The 14,511-nt window shown below is 39.4% G+C and overlaps 1 protein-coding gene across 1 annotated transcript in view; it reads right to left on the bottom strand.

Annotated features, from left to right (window-relative positions):
• grin2ab (glutamate receptor, ionotropic, N-methyl D-aspartate 2A, b) overlaps positions 1–14,511 on the bottom strand; it is a 90,329-nt gene that overhangs the window by 20,903 nt on the left and 54,915 nt on the right. The window contains exons 5-10 of the mRNA XM_051386567.1: positions 8,052–8,218; positions 7,736–7,870; positions 7,529–7,628; positions 5,942–6,147; positions 2,229–2,343; positions 1,906–2,108 (exon numbers count right to left, since the gene is read on the bottom strand). Coding sequence (XP_051242527.1) covers positions 1,906–2,108; positions 2,229–2,343; positions 5,942–6,147; positions 7,529–7,628; positions 7,736–7,870; positions 8,052–8,218 — 926 coding nt within the window. The remainder of the gene's footprint in view (positions 1–1,905; positions 2,109–2,228; positions 2,344–5,941; positions 6,148–7,528; positions 7,629–7,735; positions 7,871–8,051; positions 8,219–14,511) is intronic.

Below are 14,511 nucleotides of genomic sequence, written 5' to 3' on the forward strand. Positions count from 1 at the left end.
AGCCTGGCTTGTTGGGAGTTGCAGTAGTCCAGATCGGAGATGACAAAAGGTTGGGCAGCGCCCCACAAGAAGCATCTTTTCATTTTCTGTCTCTAGGTACTGCTCAGGTTGGGATTTATTAATTTAATTTATTTACAGTTTTTTTGTTTTTTTTTAACAGGGACATGCACAGTCATAGACATAACTGTTAATATACCAGAGTTATAAGAAAATCTTATATATAGCCACAAAAGGCATAAAAATTTGAATCTTATAAGCAACTCAGCACCTAAATATGAACTTAAATCACTACTGAATGCATAATAATAGAATGACAATGAATTTATAGCATTTAAATATTTAACTTTAAAAACCCTCTATGTAAACTGATGTTTTTTTCAATTTCGAGCAATTTAAGGCTGCAACTAATTATAATTATTTCCATTAGTGATTAACCTGCTGATTATTTTCTCAGTTAACTGATAATCTTGGACTCATTTGGTCAATAGAACGTCAGAAAATAATAAAATGACCTTCTGGAAATTTCAACAAGGGAAATTCATATCATATGTGCTGCCTGAGCAAGCAGAAATTTAGAGAAGCTACAAATGATTTCAGTGGTATTTCAATGTCAACATTAAGTAATCAATAGTGTTTAATTTTCACAAAGCCGTTGCTTCTATGATTAATCAATTTTTACGGTCTTTTTTGCTTCCATACCTGGATACTTTCTAAATAATGTAGGTACTAAAATTAGAAAACAGTGAAGGTTAAAAAAATAATTATTTAATTAAAATGTCATTTAAGCATGCAGAACATTAATAAGATGCATGTTAATGTTTAAAGATAATATGTGCTACAGAGGGAAACAATACGCAGCATTACTAAGTAGTAATTGTAATATTTAAAAGAAGCAACACATTCAGTACATCTAAAACAACACATGCATCACACTGAATTAATGGAACAATGAAACAAAGACCACAATGGGGAACACGAGCAATTAGAGTGGTAGCAGAAACAAAAATCAAGTACACCGACAGATTGGCATTAGAGAGCTGACAGCAACAGAGAGCAATTAATTATTAATGCTGACAGAACTGATTATCCATGAACCAAACTACTTTGCTGTTATGTGTTAAACTCTCTGTCAGAAGTTGGGATATAGTTTTTACTTCTGTACAACATTGACAAAGAACGCAGAATGCAATGGTAAGTAACGTGTGGGGTAAATCCCAGATGTACAGCTGGGCTGCCTCAGTTGACATGAAGAGTAGTTAAATATAATCTGAAATTAACTACATTGAATTTGGTTTGAATGTAAATATATCTTGATAAAAACATCTGGGGCTACACAGGAGTTATTTATCTTAGTAGAACATACACATGATGATAACCTAGTTTAAATATGGACCACTGAGTTTGTGAGTTTAGTAACTGTGTTAACTGTGTATTAGATTGTCAGCCACATACATTTGGATTTCAGTCTCGAAGGACAAACAGATGGTGAGTCATTATTATGTAAAGTAAAAATGAGTGGGCCCAGTATAAATCTTTGTAGAACAAAAGTGGACAAGCAGAGGGCAAGTGATTGACAATTATGTTCTCAGACAAATGGAGACCGATTTGAGAGCTGATTCTATTCACTATTTTCTACTTAAAAAAAGTTAAAGTAAAGCTAATAGAGAGTGTCAAATGCCTTCCCGAGATCAAGAAACAACTTTGCTAACACCACCTTTTTCATCCAACTGAGATTTAACTTATCCTGAGAACAAACGAGTGCCTGTCTCGCCTCCTCTAACACCTCCATTTCAGGGATTGTCAGCCTTTTCTTAGTAACTTAGAGCAAGTGTGGCTTTTAAATGGCTCTTGAGCAGCGGGTAGGTGTGTTTCTATTTCGTTCACAATGAGCGTGTGTCTACTTACTCTTTGACATGCTTGCGGCAGGGCACAGAGTTTCTCATGCAGGTGCCAGTGAGGATGTCCACATTGTCGACAATGACGAAAGGTTTCTCCTCCAGGGTGACGATGGAGAGGTGGTTTTCATCTGCATCCTCATCCCCATAGGAGTTATACCTCGGCCACACTGGGAACATCAACGACAGCGTACCGTTCTCCCAACGGCCCATCTGTGTGTGTTTGTGCAGATACACACAAACACACAATCAGGGATAAGCCATCTTAATTAAAGTGTTTAGACTTTTTAATTTCAGTGCTCCTTTATAAAAACAACTATCTTCATTTCTTACCTTCTCCCACTTCCTCTCACTATTCAGGACGATGACAACCAATTTGGGGTTGGCCTGGTAACCATCTGGAGTAAAGGATAAGTCTCGCCCATCGTTCCATACATGCATCATGTGTCTGAAACACATGGGGAAAAAAAGAGAGAGTAGGAAGTTGTTATTTGCATTTGTTTGTTGCATCTGTTTGAGTGTTTGTGAGTATGTGTGCACAAGAGCAGATACATTTAAAATAACAAGTTAAGCACTCTGTAATCACTGCAAGAGTATCCTCTTCAAATCAATGCTGCCTTCACCCACTGTGTGTGCATGCATGCCTAAGTGTGTGTGTGTGTGTGTGTGTGTATGTGTGTGCAGCTATTTGTGTGTAGGAGGTGGAAGAGTCAGAGGCCACATATCTCTCCCATCAACATTCTGCATTGATTTCTCCACAGATATACGCCTGAAAGACAAGCCACTGGTGCAATAAGGCTGCCCTCACTCTCTTACTCACTACAGTTATCTTACATACGCAAACAGATCGCTTTGCTGAAACACTTACACACTCGCTAAAGTGAAGCAGTAGAGAGGAGTAAATGAACCAGTATCGCACACACTGATATGGGATTAAGAATACACTCACTCCAGTAAAAACAATTTTCAGAAGGCGAGGATGTTCTGAGAGTAAGGACTGAGATAATAGCATGAATTCCCAGTGGGGAACAGGAGGGCTGTCTAAGGAAGTTTACTAAGAAGACCAAATCACAAGAGGGACAGCAGCTGCCCAAAACAGACAAGAGTTTTTCTTCGATGCCTTGTGTTCTGTTTTTATTAGAAATAGTGTGATTCATTTTGGTTGGATGATGCTATATGACTTAAATATCATCTGACTGAAATAGAATATGACAAAAAGCCAACAACTTCCAGCTATACATCTGATTTACAGACATTTTTAAATTATTTTCTTTACTGGTAAGTCTTATACAAGTCATTTAATTGATGCATTCAAAAGATGCTTTAGGTATGCAGAGATTCCCAGCCTCATTATTTTACAACGAGGAGTTAAAAAGGAAGCTAAAACACAGTCCTGTTTTTTTTGTGTGAGCAGGACAGGGCACAGGGCCATGAAACATTCATGCATAAACTCAAATATTGCGACAGAAAGTCAAGATGCATAAAGGGAATGGTTTGATTGCTGCTTAGCATGCGCCCTGCAGGTGAAAACTATGATAATTACACTCCAACTCAAACAGGTGGGATTTTATGTTGTCTCATCTGCAGGAGAGGTATTAAAGTCGTCACACATAAATATTGTTGGACAGTGGATTAGTGAGAGGTACATTAATCAACTGTTTTTTACAAAGACTTGGAAACAGGCCTGTGCTCTTTCAAAGCCGGCTCCACTCATCCTGAGTAAAGAGTAAATAAAAGGTCCCTGTCTCCCTCGCATGCGGGCTCTGCGAAAATACCAAACAGCTCCGCCGTGGGTATAGAGTCTCTCAGCAAACACAAATAATTACATGTAAACCTACAGAGATACACATAAGAGACACTTCCCTGCTATATAATTGAACCCGCATTTGTCATTATGGATTACATTGCTTTTAGCTATTAGTGACATTTCAAGGCAAATATATATTTTCGTGTTTGAAAAATGTTCATGGTGCAGCAGGTGATGCCCTTGTCACAGTGTATTGCCACAGCTGAATACATATAGCGGAAACACTGTTGCAGTCTATTCTGGGAAACTGCTGTCTCCTCCTATTTCGAGTTTGTTACCATTTTTGGGAAAAAGATTTCAATCTAAAAGGATGAGGCTCGGGTGTTTTGAGGCATGTAAAACAGGCAGATTATACATTGTATATTCATGTTTATATTCATATATATTCATATACACATGTATATTCATGTCATTTTGTGATCCCGTGTGATGTGAACAAAACAAAATGCACAGCTGCATTACATTTCAATGATTTTTAAATTACTTTATGCAAAATTATTTGCATTAATAAAAAAATTCAATGGGAAGTGTTAATAGCAGCAACAACAGCACCTGCTGCTTCCCAGAAATATAAAAAATACCTGCCATTGTAAATGCCATCTTTGAAATGTGGGTCCCTTTACTACTATGTGTGGAACACTTTTTTATTATTTAAGTACTCGGCCATTGTGTGAGCACTTTCTAAAAGTATGAATAAAGAAGGAAGGGAGGCTCTTCTCAAATTCTGTATTATGGCAAGGAGCATCTTTTCAGAAAAAAGTGACAGCTTAGGGGTTTGCATGGTACAGTGGTTCCATCAAATAGAATAACCTTTTGAAATTACAACAAGGACAAACCTCAATAAAAACCCGTACAATTGTGGGGACCAAATACGCTGAACCACAGTCTCAGACATTAATGCCTGTCAGGCAAGAATGACAGGGGATCCGACCGGGTTGATAGTGTCTTTTAAGTGGCAGATTATGTTGTCCTATTCCTCTCCACCTCACGTTGTTTATATCCACACTGCGGCAAGATTGTATCTAGACTAATGTATGCAGAAATCTGATCACAGCCTCACCACTTCCAAATCAGGGTAGTGAAATCCAACCTGTCAGTTTATTATCACAAAAATTGGCTGCAGTTGTTTTGACAAATATGTAAATTCTATCTAATAAGTTAGTAAGACAAATGAGGTACCTCTGACAGATAGAAAAAATATTGTTCCGCAAAAGGTTTGAGCTCTTATTGAGGTCTGAGTTATATTGGATCAACCTGCCAACAATGGCGGTATTGTATATGCTTTGATATATACTGTAATGGGCTAATAAGAAAGAAAAATGGGACAATAAAGCCATAATGGTGAAAATCACACTGTGTGCTCTCATTCTAATGAGGCAACTCATAAGTCACCATAGATGTGCAGAGCCTAGCAACCTAACCTTCATGTTTTCAGCCAGTTTTATACATATTTCTGAATTAATAATCATATTTTAGCCACTGCATGCCTCATTTCCAAGATGTAGTCACAAAATCACACCACAAAAACCTGGCAAACAGAAGCAATATGATTAACAGATTCTGTATCTGTGCAGTTACAATTGAGGATGTTCAGTATGAAGGCTGTGCTGGCATGTGTGTGCCCATTTGTCCCCCGCTTCTTCTTTGAAGGATTTTACTGTTTCCCCATCACAGAAACTTCAGAGAAGAGTACATGCACACACACATACTGGTATGTGCATGTACAGATACACCTACTAATACATATGTGCCACCCACAGAGCCACATAACAAGAACAAGGAGAGAGAGAACAAAGCTAGTAAAAGCTGCTTTAATCCTGACTTAATGACAGTGAATTCACTCATGTGAAGCAAGGTGCACACACAGAAATACACATAAATACATACGTATACTAGGCTCTGGGTAACACAGGGCAGCAACAACATGGAGGTCTGCATGAAGTTCAACTTATTGTCTCTCGACTGAGGCAGCAGAATGAGCTCATGCACCGAGCAACCATGTACACAAGAGCTAATAGTGTTAAATGTCATTAGACATCACAGTGTTTTACAGTGCTGTCATCTCTGCTTCCTCTCTCGCTTCTACCCTTCTCATTAGTACATTAAAACGAGTTATGTAAGACTGCTCAATCCTCAGCTACAAAGACAAACAGAGTTATGCAAGTCCCTAGACCTTGATCTCCACACACTCACACACACACAGACATACACAGACACACACACACACACACACACACACCTGCGCAGGGCACTAGGTGGGAGCTTCCCTGGGCTCCTGTCTGACGGTGTGCTGTAGCAGCTGCTCTGGGCTTCTGGCAGCTCCCCCTTCTCTCGCAGCATGGAGGTGGCTGCAAAGGAAATGATGCCCACCCCATCCCGCACCCGCGAATCCAGCGGGTACTCCCAGTCATCATAGGACACGGAGATCATACCCAGGGGAAACATCTGAGAGGAAAGGAGAGGAGATCTGAGTAGTGGCACATATGGTTTGTAAAATTCAATTTGACTTCAATTTGACACATCCATATGTATCTTTCAAAGGTGTCAACCAGATGATTTATTGGTTCCATGTGTCTCCCTGAAATAATTCATATCTCACTATTAAATAGTCTGAGCAGGCTGTATGTCCACAAACTGAATTCATTCACTCACTCAGGTATTGCCTGCGCCTTAAAACTGTCAAAATAAAACAATTGGGAAACTAAATAGCTCAGCAGAGTTTATCTCTCTAAACCAGACTGAGCAAACATCAAAAAAACGCCAGCCCACTAGTCTGTCAGTCTACCTTACAATACTTTCTTTTTACATTTTAATTTGGCACTAACTGCAGAATCAGATCTTTCGCTAAGAAAGAAAACAGAGCCATAAAACCGACACAAATAGGAACTTTGAGTCGAGCAGGATGATGGACAAGGAAAGGAGGAGAATAAACATTTGAGACACTTTTCAGAAAAGGTAGGCAAACACTGGATATGTTTCCATTCTTAATGTGAGGGAAACATTTGAGCTGATTATACTTCGAATTACTTATACATATTTATATGATACTTGGAAAAAAGCTGCCTTGCTGTCCTACATTTTGAGAGTGAATGTGTATGTAATGCTGTCAAACATCCTATTGAGGGGCTGAGCAAATGTTTTTAGGTAGAGAACATTGTAAACAAAGCAGTAAACTCAAATTATGTACTAAAAATATGACATGATGTTTATGCTTAAGGTCATGGCTTAAGGGCGACATTTTGGCAAATATGTTTATTTGCTTTCTGGTTAGAGGTGAAGATTAAGACCACTCGTATCTGTCTGTGAAATATGAGGCCAGCAGTCTTATAGCTCATAGCTTAGCACAAAGACATGGAAACATGGGGAAACAGCTTGTTTAGCTCAGGCCCATCATATTTATAATCTCATTAGTTTAATCTGAACAAAAAGTGTAAAAAAAAACAGGTGGTTGCTGGATTATATTTGGAGGGAAGCAGCAATTACCAGGAATCTATGCTGGTTAAGTGGCAAATAGTCCAGCACATAATCCAGTGTAAAATGACAAATTGTAATTTTTACACACTTCAGACTGGGCCAGGATAGCTGTTTGGTTCTTTTTCTACATGCTTAACAACCTGTAGCTATGTGCGTAGCTTCATATTTCCCAGACTGATATCAACTCTAACTCTCACCAAGGAAGCAAATAAGCATATTTGTTGCTACTCATATAAGGAATAAAGGAGATATATGAGCTGTAGTAAATAACCTGCAAAAACCTGGAATCAAAAACACTGCTTTCAAACCACTCAAAAGTGGCCACCTGTTACGACATATGGGGCCTCACTACCTCTGGGGTAAAGTCTGGGTTCCCAGTGGTGAGACTGGACACAATCCAAATGTAACCGGCTCCTATCAGGCCCAAGGACCGAGCTTCCTCGAGTATATACCTGTCGAGGAGTAGAGTCAGAGTTAATAAAGATTCACTACAGAAATCTGGCTGTGTATGACAGAGAGACAGAAACAACTAAAGAAAATTGAAGACGCAAACACTCACAAAGCCTCATCCTTGGAGCAGTACAGCAGTATAACAGGACTCTGGATCCTCTTGAGCGCAATGTGTGATTTAGAGTTTGGGTCGCCATCTATAGCATCTAGAGTCACCACACTCTGCAGGTCCCAGCGCACAAAGCTGTAACAATACACCATTAAATAATACAAGGTACTTAATCTTGTCAGCTGTCGTAAATAAAGGTTAAGGATGAAAACAGTGTGTGTGTGTGTGTGTGTGTGTGTGTGTGTGTGTGTGTGTGTGTGTGTGTGTGTGTGTGTGTGTGTGTGTGTGTGTAAATGTGAGGGAGTGTATTTATTACCTGTGATCCACAGTTATCTTCAGTGTGCTGATGAAGTCCTGGTACCCGGGGAACTTGGAAGTGACGATAGAAAAAACATGCCAGTCATACTCTTCCATGATGGAAAGCATGAGCAGAGCCTCCTGCTGCAGAGCCGCGCCGAACTGGAAGAACGTGGACTTCTCATCCTGCAACGACACATAGGCCAGCAGCAGAGACAGTCAGCAGATTTGTCTGAGGAACTGAATTAATTGCAACAAAGAAAAAAAAAAGAAACAAGAGCTGGAATGAACGAGTTCAAATCAGACTCAAAACCCTGCTAGAATTAAAACCATTTTCAATTTTGCAATCAGTGAGTCAGACCCGGAGAGTGACGGAGATAAGAGAGTGTTAGAGAAACGAACGAGGAGAGAGGGAAAATGTGAAAGAGAGGAAGAGGCAGAGATACTGAGACAGCGAGATTCAGTCGACAAATGAGACCACACTGCAAGAGAGTGAGTGCTGGCAACAGGGGGGCGCCTAATGGTCGGAGATAACTGCCCCATAACTCACAGGTTTGACTCACTTCAACCCTCAGAAGCCAATATAACAACAGCCGTGCATTGTCCTGAAAGCTAATTGAGTCATATACCGACGCTCATTAAGTATGGTGCTGTATTAATGAACAGGCTCAAATGGTTCAAATGTAACAGAAAAAAATATCTGACTCATTAATGCCAATAACATTATATTTCTGCGGTACACTACCTGCAAAAGATATGGTGTGGTTTTAAAGTCTCATTTGAAGTCAGAGGATGCCCTCTGTAAACTGTGTCTCCAAATTGTACAGCATTAATTCAAAATGCCATGTACAGTTAAATCATTTAGTCTCAGTATTGGGAACAGAGGGTCACTGTGAGAGTAGCAGTAAGCATTACCAAAACCAAAGCAGCTATTAAACAGACTGAAACCTAAAGTGAGTGTGAAATAAGTTGCTAATGATTGCAGAATGTATGTTTGCATAAAGTGAAAGCTGAGTTTCCCCCTGGGGACACAACAAATAGACAGCAACACAGCCCATCCACCAGAGAGGAGAAGAGCGAGAGAGAGGAGGAGTAGATTGGGAGAAAAAGAAAAGGCTGAGGGGGGAAGAATAAGAAGCAGACAAATGCTTGCGTCTTGTGAGTGAGATTGAGATAGCTGCTGCAGAAAGAGGTGGAAAAGGAGAGAGCGTCTTGGGAGGAAAACTAAGAGAGACACAAACCTCCTTACAAGGTCCCTCTGTTACACACACCCGCACACACACACACACACACACACACACACATACAGACCACAAGTACACATAAATGCTCTTCCACCTCTTCCACAGAGGGCATCAAAGAACGTGACACATTAAACATCAAAGCCCCCATGAACACACACGGAGAATCAGAAGTCATCTCCTGTGTCTCTGCCCCCATCAGCACCACCTTCATGTTCACCTTGCGTGTGTGTGTATATATATATATATATATATATATATATATATGTGTGTGTGTGTGTTTGTGTGTGTGTGTGTGTGCATGTAAACCTATATTGTGTCTCTTGTCGTTTTGCCCTTTAGTTTAACAAAAACCTCTTAGCTCTGGCCATCATACACATAAAGCAGGCCCCGCAGAGATTTAACTCCCCTCCCTCCACGGCTACAAAAAAAATAGGAAGGAGAGAGGATGAAATTGTACTTCAAAAAGATCTATCTTACTGTTTCCATCTCTCTCACTCTCTCTCTCTCTCTCACTCTCCCTCTCTCTCTCTCTCTTTGAGTGTGTGTGTGTGTGTGTGTGTGTGTGTGTGTGTGTGTGTGTGTGTGTGACCTGACTGTGGGTGTGTGTGGCTTTATAGTTTTCTCAGGTTTAGCAAGAGCACAAAAAAAGAAAAGAAAAATCTCCCTCTGTGTGGCAACAGGCGCATCCTCAGTTTTGCCCAGATAACACCAACACACAAGCACAGATACTCACACGCACAAACACCCACTCACACCCTCGCACATACAGTACAAGTGCACCACTGACAACTGACTACAAATCAGTGCAGCAAACAATCATTCGATTTACCAATGTATGAGTCAATAAAACATCTATAATGTGGGTCATATTTTTTGTAGTTTTAATCATAACTGGTTATCATTAAATTGCACTCTTCAAAGTAATTGTTGAGACTGAAGAAAACAGGCACATCACCACATTGTAACAAAGTCAAATGAGATCATCTGAGTAGTCAGACGATGAGACAGGTAATAAACAACAGTTTAGCCAGATTATAAACCACAGAGTGAGTGCACATGAATACAGTGACGGAGGCTGGACGACTGAGCAGGCTGTTGCTGTGACTTATCAAGTCAGATACAATGTGCAAGGCCAGCCAAGTCGCAGATAGGGATGCACAATTAATCCAAATATTATTAAAATCACAATGGTGCAATATGCAAATCACAGAAACAGTATTTTGATAAAAGTAAAATGCGTGACAAAACATTTTAATGAAGTAGTGCTGCAGAGATGCCCCAGCCTGCAATTCTTGTTATCTAGAAAACATGTTTGTTTGGTACAGACTCTAACAAATGTCATCTCATCATGATTTCAATATTTTTTCAGTGAAAATGGAAATTGTTTCTCCCTAATAGTGAATCATAGCGCACTCGTAATATCTGTCAAAATATTCACAATGTGATTTTTTTTTTTTTACCATATCGTGCAGCCATAGTCACAGAGTATCTGCGCTTTGCTTGGGTGAGGATTCAAGGGCAATTTCAAGGTTTCAGAGAATGGTGAGGAAAGGTTTTCTGATATAACTAGTAACTGTTTGTAAGACTCGTGGAGCTACAGTAGAGGAGCAGGGATGATAGTTGGACAACTGTGCGGGCTGTGGCATTCAGATGAAACTGCCTGTCAAGCCAATGTAGGTTAGCCTCACAGTACAATGTAGATATAAGACCGGGTCATGCCACAGATTATCTGCTCTTTGCCTGGGTGACAATAGGATTTAAAGGCATCTTAAATACACTTTAGGTCATGGATAAAGATGGGTGTCATCAGGGGGCCCACTAGATTAATGGCAGCACAGCATGAAACCCACAGCATTGCCTGGTGATAATTCAAAACAACATGAATACTGGGCTTCCATAGACAGGCTTATCCAACTATTGTATATTGATAACTGACAAATGTCAAAGTTGAACCACGAAGTCGGTCTGTAAACTGTAACTGACAGTTTGAGTCATAATTTAGTTTTCTCTTCAAAATAAGTTTGGCTAACCTGAATGTTTGTTTAAAACCTGTACAGTGCTATAATATGATAAACCAGAATTATCCCTTTGGGCCATTTATCAAGCAAAAATGCCAAATATTTGCTGGTTCTCATGATTTGTTTCTCTTTTTTGCTGCCATAGCCTTGAGGTTTTTTTTTAATTCGACAAAAGAAGTTTTTGTTAAATGTCACCCTGAGCTCTGGGGACTTATTGTGGGATATTTTTTGCATTATACATTAATTAATACAAAAATTGATTCATGAATCAATAGTGAAAACAATGATTTACAGCTTTAATACGAATACACACGCTGTGTTACCTTCATCTAAGACTGCCCACTGAGGAGAACACAGAAAGAACAAAAGACGTGTTAAAAAGTCAAAAATGCCACAATTCAAAATACAAACATAAGCCACTAAAAGCTGCTCAATAAAACAACACAAACTCTTGCTGATGGAAAACAATAAATAGATTCTGAACTTGTTTTTAACCAAGTAAACCAACAAACCCTTCTCATAAAGACTGGAATGCCTAATCCTTAATTTTATAATTCACACTTAATCATATGAGCACACACATACACAGTGGCCCTTTACTGAAGACACTGGGGCTACATGTGATACATGTTCATAACACGCTTTTAACGTGTTTAATATTAACACCTGTCATCGTGGTCAAACCAACACTCTTCCTCTCAAATACCTTCACAATCTGGGGAGCAGAGGGGAGACGAGGATGGAGGGTAAGTGGAGAATTTAGAATAAATGAGGTGAACGTCTTTTTAGAGGACTGAGGGGTGAAAGGGGAAGATATAGTAGCTGGTGGTTGCTGAATTATAAAGGATAAAAAGAGACGTTGACACAGACCTGCATCTTCTCATCAAATCACACAAGTCCTCCAAGAAGCTTACATATGAATAATGCACAAACACACGCACACACACACACACACCGCACAAATGTATTTCCACATTATAACCCACATACCTAGAGATTTACCAATGACATCATGCATCAATTATACAAATACAGTGAACTTCATGTACAGTTTCACATCCACCCACATGCATGTACACAGCACACACACATCTGTACATGCACAAAGGTCCCTCAAAATATATCTTTACTCGTGAGCCAGCACACCAATAAATAATACACCACCAAAACCAAGACAGTATCTCACTTTTTCTCTCTCCCCCTCACACACACACACACATAGACACATGCTATTTCATGTCAAACTTCATTTTTGTTTACAGCAATCAAATTAAGAAAATATGAAGGTGTGGTGAGAGCTGTACAGATCCAGGCTAATGAGGGACGAACTGACACATTTCTAGAAATCGTTGGGAGAGGCAGTCATATGGGCTGCTGAGTCCTACAAGTACAGGAGGTGGATGAACAGAAAAATGAGCAGCCAAAAGCTGGGGAACAATAGTTGAAAGGCTAAAAGAAGAGTACATGACATGGGGCAGAACAGAAGGAGAGGATGGAGCTAGTATGCAGAATAATGAGAAATAGATGGGCGTAAGGAGGATGATGACGATGAGGCCAGCAATGTGCAATATGAATATTTAATGCAGTAGGTCAGTTAGGATGGCGCAGCTACATTAAGTTGGCCTGACAAAGTACGGCCCCAGATGCTGTTAAGTACCATCCCACTTTAGTATCCACAAAAGTGCAAACAAACTAGCGTGGCAAAATAAGTCCTGTGTCAACAAAGTGAAGCTCGCTGCAGCTTCAGGGGTCATAAAAGAAGTCAATGTACTACAGCATAAAGGCAGTTTCTCAGAATTATAGCCTGTAGAAAGATTAAATACATGCCAACATTATTCTGGTGAATTGAACATTAGAATTCACTGGCTGCACAGTGGAGACAGGATCTTTTCCAACTCCCGGTTGCTGAGAAAACGGCAAAAACTAATTTTGGTATACAAATGATATCAGTAGGTATTTCCAACCTTTGAGAACAAGGTTACCGCCTTACTAATTAATAGATATGTCCCATCCAAATGAAAGTAATGTGAATTTGCTTCCATCATGATCAACATAAAATAATAAAAACCTACTTAAACTTTAGGTCATGGCAGTCTCATTCAGCATGCAGGAATCCAAGTGAATACCTTCGTGGGGCATTTTGGGATGATATTTGAGAAAGCTGAATAATTAGACAGAGAATTTTGTTCATGGAAAAAATGACGAGGAAGAACTGGCAGCTTTTTAGGCGGTTTGCAATGTTCTATTAAGATACTTACAAGGCAGAATGAATGTAATTTGAGAATTAAAAAACAGTCAGCGATTTTTAATTATTCTTTTCATAGTCTCCCAAAAAATGTGGAATTTAAAAGACCAAAAGATCATGTAATTATGTTAATTCTGGTAAAACTACCCTCATTTACTTTACAACTAAAAGATGTTAAATATGGTACCCTTTTTCCCATTTCTTAACAAGTCTTATCTTAACCACTAAAACCAGGTGTTGCAAACAGATGGGTGGTCTAGTAATCTTATTTTTAGGCTAATAAGCCTTTTACCACCACGGCTGTACTGTAATTAAAATATTGATGCCCTAACATTCGTAATCACACCTTTGCTTTCACAGCAGTCAAAATGTTGTGAAAAAGGCCTGTATGTTGTACAAAAAGGGTGTTCATTCAAACCACTGCCACACAATATACCACTGACAGAGAATTTCAGCACAATTTACAGTACAATACGACAATACTAGTAAAACATTTGATGTTATCATTTATGCATGTCCTTAAAAAAAGATGAGTGCATATGTGGTGCTGGCTGCCTATGTCTTTAGAGTTAAAAACAAATCATACAAACCAGGCAAAGGAAGGTCACCTAGATATTTTAATAAGCTAAATTCTACCTGGCAATGCTGGTCCTTGTCAGTGTAATTAGGATTAATTAAACACTGCAGGTCAGTATTTTAGAAGGATTAAGAGTGGGCACAATAAACAAGGGCCTGTGAAACATTAAAACTGCACTAAAACGCTATTGTACACTGGTACACAGGACACATTTTCCGTTGCAGTCTAATTCTGTGTAAATGCTCAGCAGATGTTCTGCAAACCCTAGTGCTAACAAACACCGCTCTAAATCCATCCGCTAACAAAGAATTAGCTCGGGAAAGCCACTTACAAACAAACACCTCGGGTAGCCTGGAAAAGGAAGCTGTTGTCACTTGACCAGCGTCAGAAAGTAA

The sequence above is a fragment of the Dicentrarchus labrax genome, unplaced genomic scaffold, assembly GCF_905237075.1.
Source record: "Dicentrarchus labrax unplaced genomic scaffold, dlabrax2021, whole genome shotgun sequence".
Classification (NCBI taxonomy): Eukaryota; Metazoa; Chordata; class Actinopteri; family Moronidae; genus Dicentrarchus; species Dicentrarchus labrax.